Source organism: Pararge aegeria, chromosome 1, assembly GCF_905163445.1.
Source record: "Pararge aegeria chromosome 1, ilParAegt1.1, whole genome shotgun sequence".
In the NCBI taxonomy this organism is placed as follows: Eukaryota; Metazoa; Arthropoda; class Insecta; order Lepidoptera; family Nymphalidae; genus Pararge; species Pararge aegeria.
In genome coordinates, this window is record NC_053180.1 from 12,151,875 (window position 1) to 12,165,104 (window position 13,230).

A 13,230-nucleotide genomic window follows, 5' to 3' on the forward strand; every position below is an offset into this window, starting at 1 on the left:
CTCTTAAGCTCAGTCAAATTTTTATATGTTAGCATCTATAAGTTCGTTTTAACCTAATTATGACCCGAGACCCACCGCTTTAAATCATTGAATTAATTATTATTAATATTGTTCCCTGTCCAAAACTACTTAGGCTTAGAAAATATGAGGGAAATTTTGCACCCACCCAGGAACCTTAGATATCCTTAATTGAACATAGAGGCATTTTTTTTTATTTTATTTGCATTTATTGGATAAGGCATAGTAACCTCTAGAGAATCAACATATATAATTTTAACAAAATTGTAGAATTGGATCAGTGGTTCACAGTGAGTAGTCTGTTCATTATCATCATCAGTTAAGCTGATGACACTACTATTTGCATCTACCATTGAAGAACCTCAGTTTCTTATAGATAAAATTCAATCTGTTCAAGTCAGTCCAGTCTAGTCTACAAATTCCCTAAATTGAAAAGTGTTTAGAGGTTAAATAAAAAACTCATGTTTCTACACTTTTTGAACTATATTTGATATGAAATGTCACTATCACTTACTTATCCCTTTCAGGACGCCGGAACACGATCGTGCATTTTATTTTAAAAAAATCCCGCGCTTTTTCTAACCAACTTTTCGGGCCCAAAACGCTAGCCAACGATCGTGCACGAGTCTGTTTATGAATTAACGCGCAGGTAAGAGTGAGAAGGCAGTCAGTGCTCTTTGACCTTGTGGTGAAGATGCCGGCGTATTTTGTTGAGCGGAGTGGTCAGAGTAAGTATTGAGTTTTTTGTTATTTATTCAACTAATTTGATATGATTTTGCTTTTAATAGCTTGTTTAGTTAATAAAGTCATTCAGTAAACAATATTCTTGATGTTATTTACTTTGAATTGAAAAACATAACCTCTCAAATATTGGTTTGCACGATAGTGACGATCCGACTCAATCTCATCTTTTAGTGTCATACTTTGTATGGCGGTAAATCATTCTTTTTTTTTGCTTTCAATCAAAGTTTTCTTTATTTTTGCTTTCAGGGACGGAACTAACGGGTGAGTTGTTGCTTCAGCTCATTGGAGATGGCAATGACTCCGAAATAGAAGAAGTGGAAGATGACGAAGGTGATCAAGAAGAATCGGTTTTGCAGTTGGTGTCTGCTGAGGAACCTGAATCACCTCCCCGTCCAGGTCCATCATCTGCTACTGCAACAAAAGCTCGTCAAAAGCCGACAAAAAGCCGAGACACTCGCTGAAGAATCTGGAAGCAGATGCCATTCAACCAGAAGGAACACAGCTATCCGGAGCGGTCGTCAGCAGCGGTAAGGTCTCCTTTGGCCTACTTTGAAGATTATTTTGATGATAAATTTTTTGAGCATGCCGCTGTTTGTACCAACAATTATTACATGCGTAAAACGGGAAAAGTTTTGAACACCACAGCGGCAGAGTTAAAAAAATTTGTTGGAATTCATTTCATCATGGGATGTATTCCATACCCACGCATTCACATGTACTGGCGGATCGAAATGCGATTAGCTTTAGTTGCTGACAAGATTTCTAGAGATCGTTTCAAGATTCTTCGTATGGCATTCCATGTTGTCGATAGTGATGATGCTCCGGCAGGAAACCAGAATTCACTGTGGAAAGTCCAACCTGTACTTACTCAAGTCAAAAATGCTTGCGACAAATTAGAACGTCAACCAGGCTTTTATTCCATCGACGAGCAAATGATTCCATTCTCTGGGACATGTCCACGTGGTTTGAGACAAGTAATAAAAACAAAGCCGCGTCCACAAGGGCTAAAAGCTTTCGTCGCTACTACTTACGATGGTTTGATGATCGACTTCGAAGTTTATCAAGGCGCAAAAACAAACTTTGGAGACAAATCTCTAGGCGTTGGAGCTTCTGTCATTCTTCATCTCTCTAAGTCAATCCCACGCGGTAGTTGTCTATATTTTGACCGGTTTTTTTCATCTATACCTTTACTTGAGAGATTGAATGAATTGGGACTACATGGGACCGGGACAATAATGATGAATAGAGTTCCTGAGAGGAAGAACATGGACTTCAAGCTAGATCGCAAAATGAAACGTGGCGAATCTCAACAATTTGTTAGCAATGATGTTGTTGTTGTTAAATGGATGGATAACAAATCCGTCCTTGTAGCATCCAATTGTACATCTGGAGATGATTCTTGTCTCATTAAGCGATGGGATAAAAATCTCTCAGCATTTACAGACGTAAGCTGTCCAAAAGTAATCGCAAATTACAATAAGAACATGGGAGGTGTAGATATACTCGATCAATCCATAGAATACTACCGGACCTTCATAAAAACGAAAAAATGGACTCTAAAAGTCATCCTCCATTTTTTTGACTTGGCCATTTCGAATGCTTGGCGTTTGTATGTGTTAAATTCGATCACAACTAGAGTACCCAAAAGTAAAATAATGGACTTGTTGGAGTTTCGAATGCAAGTGTCAGATGGCCTTGTCAACGCACCAGAACGTAAAAGAAGATCTGATACTGATGAACAAGATGAGAACCAGGCTCCTAATACGTCTAAGTTCCGTCGACCGAATCCACCTTCTGTAGCCAAAAGGTATGATGGATATGATCATCTTCCATCATTTGATCAAATAGATAGCCCAAGAGCATGCAGGATGGAAGGTTGCAAAAGTAGGTCAAAGATACTATGTACCAAATGTGAGGTTTATCTTTGTTTGTCTAGAAAACAAAACTGTTTTTCAGTGTATCATATAAAGTAGAAAGTTTCAGACTGAGAAAAGTGTTCATTAAATAATTTTTGACTAGGTATTTTTGTATAGTTTTAAGAAGATTTTTATTTTTGTTGAAGAAGAAGAAGAATTTTTGTTAATATTTGATTGACTCTAAGTCTAAAGTGATTTGCAATTTGATTAAGACTGATTACTAAATGTTCCTACTACAAAAAATAATAAATAAACAATTATGTTCTTATGATATTTTTTATTTTATTTATGTTTTTACCTTGAAAGTCTAACACCGTCACTATCGTGCAGATAATTAGTTTAAGCCTGAGCATCACGATCGTGCAGGGTCCCCCTACACTAGGGGGGGTGAGGGGGATTTTTTTAAAAATTTTTTTGGGGTATCTTATCTAATATTGAAACATGCTATGTAGTCAAAAGTCTTAATTTTAAAAAAACAGGAATCAGGCCTGAAAGGGATATAAGACTGAAACAAAAATTCTCTAAAACAAGCTGCATAATTATTTCTTTCCACTATGATAGATTTATTCTTATTATTATTCTTGTTCACAAGCCCTCTTATTAATCCTCAAAATTTTTCCCTGCATCTCCCTTGGAATACCATGACGTTCTGTCATATGCCTCCTCACAGTCTTAGTAGTAGTGTATGTAGCACCACATTCACTACACGAATACACATATACTCTGTCATGAATGTTATTAGCATGTGCTAACATATCACTTCTTTGAAAGAACTTCCTCGGGCATTGAGGACACTGGAATTTCTTTTCAGAATGCTGTACCAAGTGCTTCCTCCATATAGCTCGTCTACGGAAGGTCAATCCACACTTATCACAAGTGTATGGACGCTCACCAGAATGTATGCGTTCATGTTCAGTCAATTCAATTTTTCCAGGAGCCTTGAAAGGGCAGTGTGAACATTGAAGGTATGGGCCAGTACTATGTTTTAATAGTTGGTGGGCTTGGAGCACATTAAAAACAGGGTACCCTTTGCCGCAATGTTCACAGATGTATCTGTAAAATAAAACATTTCATTATTTATTGACCCTGACTCTCCTTCTTGGGTTTCGGGTTCAATTTCGGACCGATTTGCGCAGTTTGCAGTGACCCTGCTTTCTTAGCCCAAGGGAGTGGGTTCATTTCCCACTACTGGTAAATGTTTGTGTGATAAGCATTAATGTTTTTCAGTGTCTGGGTGTTTATAGGTATTTTCTAAGTATTTATGTATTAAATTCATTAAAATATTCATCAGGCATTTTAGTACCTATAACACAAGCTACGCCTACTTTTGGGCTTGATGGCGATGTGAAAAAAAAAAATATTTTAGTATGTGGTGTTGTTTGTACATTGTATATCTTCTGTATCATTGTAATCTAAATAGCACAATCGTCTTTTGCTAGGCAAAAGAAGATTGTGCTAATTATTCAGAATTTAAATATTCTCCAAGAAATACACTTAAAAAAACCAATTAAAACCACATCAAACCTGCAAGTCAGATGAACAACAACAAATACACAAACTTTTGGCATTGGTTAACAATTTATATATAGGAAAAATTATTAAAAGAGAAATATTTCTACTTAAATTTTTTTTTTCTCAGAATAATATATTGGAGAATTTAAGGGAACAACCTTACCAACTTACAAGCAAGCAAATATAGGCAGGTTTATGATAATAGGCATATATTAAATGTATGTACACACAAGGATAGTTCTAGCCAACTAAGTTAGTACAGAAAATGTATGTAAAATCATTGTGTCAAAATAAGTACCTGTATCCATAATGCTTCTGCATATGATACTTATGTGTAAATTGGTTTGCCAAAACTCTGTTACATATATTACAAACCAAGTTCTTTTTCAGTCTCCTCTTCTTTTGCCTTGCTAGAAGTAGCTTTCTATTTGTAATTTTATTCTTTCTTGTAAACACATTTTGTACTGCACTAGGTGTTTGGGATTTGAGCATGTTAGAGCCACTAAGGTTCTCAAAATTGATTGTATCCTTGACATCAAGATGTGATACATTCTGTTCAGTGTCCGATTCTAAGACAGGGGTATCAAAAATGTTATCATCTGGGCTGGTATTACTGTTGAATTGAATATCTAATACTTCATTATCTTTTTCCATAATATGGTTAACAGAGTCTTTTTTTTCCTTTATACATTCACGCGTTTTTGTAAAACTTTCGTTAGGAAAATAGAATTTTAACATTGTATACTCGATGATGTTTTCTTTTAAATTTTCACTATTACTACCGACGGAATTCTTTAATTTTTTTAGGCAATTATTACTCGATTCTGTTACCAATTTGAATTGGATAGCCTGTTTGAGTAAACATAAACACCTAAAGCACATGTTCCTGGGGAAACCGTCTTGCTTTGATATACAAATCTGAGCAAATGTTGACACTGCTTTAGCATAGGGTGTCAGGCCGTCTTGGCTGTTATCATCAATTAAGGATACCATTTTTTTACTGTCACTGTAAGATAAGCATAAACGACAAATTGAACTGTATATATTTTCGTAACTCTCCATAGTAACTGAATTAAAACCTACAATAAATGTTTTCAATTCCAGACAATAATTTGCCTGGGCCCTGGAATGTTGTAGAGTCGAGTGTCGAGTGTCGAGTGCCACTGTCACTTTGACTTTGAAGTTTGAACTCGAAGCATAGAGTAAATAAAAATAGAATACCTATTTGTTGACGTGATGGCTGAAAACCTACTGAAAACGGTGGTAACATATTATAGTTATGGACATTTTACATTTAAGACTACACACACGGCAGCTATAGTGTATATTTTTTACATCTTCGTATCTTAAGATACCGAGCGATACAAAAATATACATTTATATTTTGATAGATCTTAATACATCTCAATACATTTCTGAATATTACTAAACATCTCTCTTTGAAAAGGATGTTCAAAATCTTTACGTGATAGACAGAGACACAAATAGTACAGTCCTTAGGTACAGCCAGTTAATCTGTTTCCACTTTTGTTGTGTTAATTAGACCATGAAGTTTGGAAAACTTTGATCTTGACCCGAAAATAATCACAAAATTTTTCGTCTGATAATTCATCATATGATTTAATTTAGTAATAAGTATCTCGACAGATCCATATTATTACAACATTGGACAGCCGAATTGCTTTCACGGCACAGTTGGCAGCGACCTTGCTTTCTGAGTCCAAGGTCATGGGTTCGATTCCCACAACTGGAAAATGTGTTTGTTATGAATCTGAATGTTTTTCAGTGTCTGGGTGTTCATCTGTAAATTATGAGTATTTGTTTATATTATTCAAAAAGATAATCGTTAGTCATCTTGATACCCATACAACAGGCTTCGCTCACTTTGGATCTAGATGGAGATTGTGTGTGTGATACGTTAAGATAGTTTAAAGCTTTACAATATATGTCTATTGTAAAGCTTTAAATTATCTTAACGGATGTAATGTACATTAATATACATTAAAGCTGCCGAGTGTGAAGTCCTTTATTTTTCTATTGGGGTCTGAGATAACATCGAGTCAAAAGTGGAAACAAGTGCGGGGAAGTCTGATAGTCAGAGTAAGTTGCAACTATCTCTTGGCAGCCAAGGGCAAAACGATATTGTTCGACAAACTAGTAAATGAATTGGAATTTATTTAGTAAGCTTTACACCTCACCCCCTACGAATAAAATCTACATAATATAGTACCATCGTACATCTAATGACATACTCTTTTCCTCTTCAAATCATTAAGTCCTTGGGGAGCAATAAAATTCCTCGAAGTCAACAAACCATATAATGATTATTTAAAGAAACTATATAAGCGAATAAAAATATGGCGTCCAGGTTTCATGAATTATAATCATTCTATCAGATCATTACTTGCAATGATCCGAAGAAAATTCTGAAATTGAAGACCATTAAATTTCCCGATTTTCCATTTCATGGGCTCGCATTTTCCCAAAACCCGCTGAATCAAAAGATCATATTTTGGAATTATAAATTTTTAGTAATTTTTAAGAGAAATTGCCCTTTGTAACTCTCAGGAACTTTTTATTTTTGGTGCAAAGGACTTTAAATGCAATTTCTACATATTTTCTGATCTGATCACATAGGGATACTCCGAGTGAGGTATTGTCTATTGCGTGCTGCATGAATACAGGCTTTCATATAAAATTGTTAAATCAAAATTACAATTAAAGTAGGTACTTAGATGTCTATTTGTAAAGTCAAAGTAATAGTTTCATTATTATCTGTCTGTGATGTATTTACTACAAAAATGTAAAACATATTTTAATTTATTTTAAACGGCTGTTTCATTTTTAAAGGGACTATAGACAAACAGACAGAGGGAGTAAAATGGGTTTCTTTTTACTTTCGAAACCGTCCACAGAGCACAGTTCACTTCGAATAATAGACAGAAAAATCAGTAAAGGTTAGAAGTCTCATATTATACGCCCCAACTCATGACTCCTGTATAAACGGAGGATCATGGCTCTGAGTTATGAGAGCTTTATGCGTAACTGTACAGGTCGTACTGAACGGCCATTTTGGGGACGCGTAGTTAAGGATTATTGAGAGTGGCTGCAACAATAGATAAGGCATAAAAAATTTAATTCCACGTCTTCACTTATAATAAAACTGTGAGGGTCAAATTATGTTTGTTTCATTGAACGTTTACGTGATTGTAGTTTTCAAATGATGAGTGATTAAATCTCCAAGAGCTAGAACATTTATATGTTTAAAGCACTTTTTTGCCTGTTTACTCTTTGATTCACATTTGATGGCAGATACACGCCCAGCATAAAATTTAAATTGCGCATTGTACAGTTCCTGTTAAAGAAACTCTTTTCAGAGCATATTCTACTTCCTGTTACACGAGTAGCCTGTTGATTAATTACACGCATAAAGAGTACAGTTCCCTTCGCGTTCAGTATAACAATGCGTTCGGGATGCTGGTGGAACTGCCTCGTTCGGCAGGGCGTCAGGTATGCTTGCCGAAGCGCATATAAATTATTTCTACATGATTATGCGAAAACGGTGTACATCCCTGGTGCGCGGGGTTCGGGTTAGTCCCAGCGGCGTATTTCCTGTGCCATTTCTTTATGGTTTGTGCTTTTCAATCGGGCCTGCCAGAAGGGTTTCTTATAAACTATTTCGTTAGACTAAGTTAACTAATATTCGTTTTTTCATCTTACAATTTTATGATCCAAGACGCACGAAATGAATGATTTTTTTTAAATTATATAATATTAAATAAATAATTTAGCCATTCGGAAACTGAGCACCTGCTCATTTTCGATATACAGAGTATCCTATGTCCTTATCCTATTAAGATCAGCGACGATTGAACTATACCTACATAGATAGTAAAAGTCAGTGGGTTGCTGCTGTCCGCTAAGGATATCTGTTCTCTGTCTCTAATGTGTTAATTTAGTGATAAACGTTGATTATTATCAGTCAGTCAGGAAATCATATTTTATATAACATATAGATGATATCAACGCCCCAATACAATAACCTAGTAATGTGCTGGAAATATTGTTTATACTTATTCAATTTAGCATTTGTGAGTTTTGATACATGTATGCATTTCTTTCTGATTTTCCCCCGAAAAATCCTCTTTTTTTTGTAACGGCAAAAATAGGGCTATAAAATATTACGATTAAAATATTCCAATAAAGTTTATGGTTACAGCGATTACAATTTTTTTTACTTCTAGGTTTGAATTAAATGGGCACAAGATGTGCATTTAGATATAGGCAGGTGGAAAAATTCTCAGAATCAGCCAGGAGTCTCGTGACTTGAAAACTTATGTTGTCGATAAATCTTAACCCCCCGGTTATTAATATGAAATGAATTATGATTTGACAGTGTTAATTGTCGTTATAATCAAATCGCAACCTTTCATAAACTCAATATTTTCTTGTTTCTTTGATTGGTACGTATCTAGTAACAATATGCTTTACTATTTCTCCTGCTTTATCAGACTTAGTATAATAAAGTGGTATTTAGCAGGCGGGTATCAGCTTTATATAATATCGTCCACTCGTGTAAGGCAAAAAAACCTTTGTAACTTGAAATACCGCCCGAGGTGGCCTATCAACTGTACCGTCATACGTCTATTAAAAAAAGATATTGCTCCAAATATTGTAGTGGAACATTTGTATACGTGTGGTTATTTTTTGTTGTATTTTGCAAGCTTTTGTTTTACTGATTTCGTTCTTACCTATTTGAATTCCATTTTTAAGCATTTTCAAGCACTTCTTAAGTCCTACCTATGTAACATATTCTCTTCCAATTTACCTATCTAACATATTCCCATTGGCAATTCAATAAAAGCAAGGCGAAGCAATACATCAGGGAAATTCAGTAACCGCCGCGAAGACACCAAAAATAGACCACCAGGGTTTTGTAACACATCATTGAAAAGCCATTAACAAAGGTTAGAAGAACCTGATATTATCAAAAAGCTACGCATAGCTTACAAGAGCTGCTAGACTGTATTCACATTTCTTTAAAGAGAGCAATATCTGATGTGATATGATATAAGAGTAGGTATATAGGCGATCCGAATAAACGATTAAATAAATTCGGTTCAGAGAACGTATTATGTATACATAATACACATATATAACATATAATGAACTTTTTGAATGGAAAACATGAGGTCATGAACATGTTTTACAATGCAAACTCACGTTTAGTAATTAATAAATTACCGCATAATTGAGACTAAACCTCCTTAAATGTGTTGAAAATTACATTGTATAATTATATACATAGTTAGGAAATCAGGTATCAGGTAAATGACCTTGGTATTAACACAGGCCCTGGAAAATGTGTTTTCAACTAAAAAATACCGTTTAAATAATTTTTTTTTTTTTAAATGAATAATTTATACCAACGAAAATCCTTCTTTACAAACTTTCGCATTAAAAATATTACTAGCGATCCCTCGTGACTTCTTACGCTTAAAAATCAACCTTAAAAGATAGACATATGCTAAATCGAACGGGAAACAACTTGGTTGCTTTACACATGATTTTATCGATACTTTAACCATTTACGTAGCACACGCAGTGTAAGCTCTCAAAAGAAAAAAAAAACCGATTTTGAAACATTCATCATTGGTGCTATGCTTCTATTGGTCTTAGCATGATGATATAATATAGCCTAAAGCCTTCTCGATAAATGGGCTATACAACACTGAAAGAATATTTACAATCGGACCAGTAGCTGTGATCATCGCGTTCAAGTAAACAAACGAACTTGTCAGCTTTATATATTTGTTAGATTAGGACGTCTGGACTTCTTACATTTTCGGTAACATATACCTAATCACAATAAACACTGAAAGCAAGAGACCGAGAGGCTGTTCACCGACAAGATGGACACCAAGAACCGAAGGACAAACGCCGGCCTCGGATGAAAGCCGGTGCAAGCAACTGGACCGCACGGGGTTGCAACTACACCCAGACCACGAACTTCGGTAATGAAGAAGCGACTAGAGAGAGATATACTTACATGACAATAAGTGAGTAGGCAAGTTAAATAGCTCTGTACCTATACATAAACCAACTGTATTTAAACAGAATATTCGGTTTACGGTAAAACTTTATTAACGAACTTGGCGAATTCAAATTAGTTTTGCTTACAAAACAAAGATTCAACAATTGGTGTTCCAACAAAACAATTATCACGTTTGAATGTAGATTGCCTAACGGATAGTATACTGACCGAATTTTCGTTTTAGAGTTATCTTCAAACTTTGAGCTGTAATCCCGCGGTTTTCTCAATATCATACGTTATTGTGTGACCAACCTCCTATAAATTATATTAGTTCTAAACAACTTTTAGAACGATTGAAACATCTCTGTTTAAAGACAAAATTTAAGGAAACTTGGATGAAAATACCCAATGAATTCCTTGAATATTATAGGTAAAGGTTAAAGTTCCCGGATTCCATTCCCTGCAGGAGCAAATTGGGAATTTATGATTTTAACATTTCTCTAGTCTGGTCTGCCTTTGGTAAATAAACCAGACACCTCGACTTAAAATTAAAACTCAAGTGTGCATCGTGCAGTTAATGCTCCTAAACGGACCAGCAACTGCGTATATTACCAGGATATTAAACCTTTCCCTAACCCAAGTCATGCATTAGTTGGTATGTCAGATGTTACCTTCGGTACCAAATGTGCACGTCTCAATTAAGTAAACTCTCAAGCATTTGCATGAAGTACCAGATCATTCAATAACTACTCATACTATATCTAATTCTGATAATTATAAGCGCTTGATTTTCGGTTCACCTTTGTGAAACGTATACTTAAGTACACATACTGAAACATCTAAGCTGAGCAGGTCAATGTAAATTAACATCTTTAAAGCTTTCGCTAACCTAAGGTACGCATTAGTTGGTATGTCAATATGTCACCATTGGTAACTGAATCAACAGCACGTCTCAATTGAGATCATTCGCAGACGTGCTTGCATGAATTACCAAATGATGTAATACCTAATTAAGTAACCCTTGCTATGCATTGTGTTTCCGAGGATTAATAATATCTTGATATTAAAACACACCATTGCTTGAGATTTATAAGTCCAACCAAACTTTCTAGCTGCGTCGCCCACTCTCGTGGTTATAATGACAGACGAGTAATAAGTATCGAGAGATCAAAGCAGTTCAACTACTTTGTGTTTACATAATTGTGAGGTGATGGTGATAACTACCTTCGCCAACTTAATACTACGAGGGTTCCAAACGCACCCTGGTCTAAGACAAACCATTCACACCAGCTTTTTTATCGTTGAGGTAATTATTATTAAAATAGTATTTTTCTATAAGCTTACGTCTTATATAAACTTTTTACATATTGAGAGACGTTTCAAAGATTAGAATTGGTTATTTGTTATAAAAATACAAATTACAAAAAAACGGACTTTGGTATACAACTATAAAGCAACAAATAAATACTTTCTTATATAATTTATACCTAGTAATTTTCTACATTTTACTTGGCACCTACTTAAAAATTTTGTAGAAAATAAATATTTCTTGCCATTTAGTTGTGTAACAAAGTCGGTATTTTATTTGTAAAAAAAATATTTTCTTTTTTTATTTTGTTACATTTGTATGGACATAAATTAAATTGACAAATATGTACAAATTATAAAAGTGACAAGGACAAGCAGAAATGAGAACATCCGAAGAATCAGAGGTATCTAAATGGCTGAACATGTTGTTAAAAGTGCAAATGGGGCACATAGCACGGATGCTTTTGTTAAAGCTTTGGTTAAACCAAGCCGTAGCAAGTCACTAGATACACACGGCAAAGGAGCGTGGAGTGTGAAAATCTTTGCAAAAGACCTGGGTCAAGCAGAGGAAAGCCATATCGGTTGTTATGGTAAACTGGTATAGATTCTCTTATAGATTGAGAGAGCATGTTGAAGAAGCTTTTGGTAAACCTATTCAGTGTTAGTTTTTGAGTCAGTCAGAGTGAAATTCTCCAACTGTTCTTATAACAAAATTCATATCCGGAGTAAGAATGAGAATTTTAGACATAATACAGGGTCAGAAAGCATTAAGCTTCTAATGTTGCAGTAGATGTACTGAGTTCGTGTTCACTATCTTCAATTACTGATCATTTGAGTTCATGAATACAATCAAAACTTCTAGTGCATCGATTAGCGTGCTAAACTGTTAAGGGTTTTAGTTCAGAAATGGATAGTTAGATATCTTGTATGTGATATGAGAAACTTTAGTAGCGTGCAGTGACTCGTTAAATTGAATGTGTATACTCTATGAAAGTAACTGATTAAGTTATTGTAATCCCTTTATGTACCTTTTCCCTAGTTAGTAATATAATTCTCTGCGTGCTATACTGTTTAATTTGTGATTCTGTGCTGTTGGGTCCGCAAGTCCATAATTGATTGCTGCGTCAGTGTTGTAAATGAGGATTTGCGTGATGATAAAACTGTGGAAAGTATAACATTGACATTTTTACGATGTTCATGCTATTAGGTATATGCTATTCTTCAGCAATGTTGAAAAATGTGTCAATTGATAATCATAGTCATCAACCCATTACCGGCCCAATACGGGGCACGGGTCCTCTCTCAGAACGAGATGGCTTTAGGTTGTAGTCTACCCCGCTGGCCAAGTGCGGATTGGTAGACTTCACACACCCTATGTGAACGAACGAGAACGTTATGGAGGCATTCAGGTTTCCTGACGATGTTTTTCTTCACCGTTTAAAGCAAGTTATATTTAAATTACTTCAATTAAAAACGCACATAACTCCGAAAAGCTAGTAGTGCGTGCCGGGGCTCGAACTCGGTCTCCGCGAATGGAAAGCCGAAGCCTTACGCACTATCACCGTTTCACACTTGATAATAGTTTGCATCAAAATTAACTGATATTGTATAAATAAAAAAGGCAGAGGTTCTTAATATTCGTGTCTTTTTTATGTACGTTAACTCAGAAATCCTTCATTTACTTAGCAATTAGGAAAA

At 35.2% G+C, this 13,230-nt stretch overlaps 3 protein-coding genes across 3 annotated transcripts in view; 2 read left to right on the forward strand and 1 right to left on the reverse strand.

The window, feature by feature from the left end:
* LOC120636990 overlaps positions 1 to 13,230 on the forward strand; it is a 350,702-nt gene that overhangs the window by 13,469 nt on the left and 324,003 nt on the right. The gene's annotated exons all lie outside the window — the stretch shown is intronic.
* LOC120630293 (piggyBac transposable element-derived protein 3-like) lies at positions 1,494 to 3,170 on the forward strand. The gene is made up of 2 exons (XM_039899512.1): positions 1,494 to 2,569; positions 3,158 to 3,170. The coding sequence occupies exons 1-2, from the start codon at positions 1,494 to 1,496 to the stop codon at positions 3,168 to 3,170; spliced, it is 1,089 nt and encodes a 362-aa protein (XP_039755446.1).
* On the reverse strand, positions 3,182 to 5,340 carry LOC120637091 (zinc finger protein 160-like). Its single transcript, XM_039908730.1, has 2 exons — positions 4,489 to 5,340; positions 3,182 to 3,731 (listed from the first exon to the last, which is right to left on the reverse strand). Exons 1-2 carry the CDS (start codon positions 5,250 to 5,252, stop codon positions 3,254 to 3,256), a joined length of 1,242 nt encoding a protein of 413 aa, XP_039764664.1. The 5' UTR covers positions 5,253 to 5,340; the 3' UTR covers positions 3,182 to 3,253.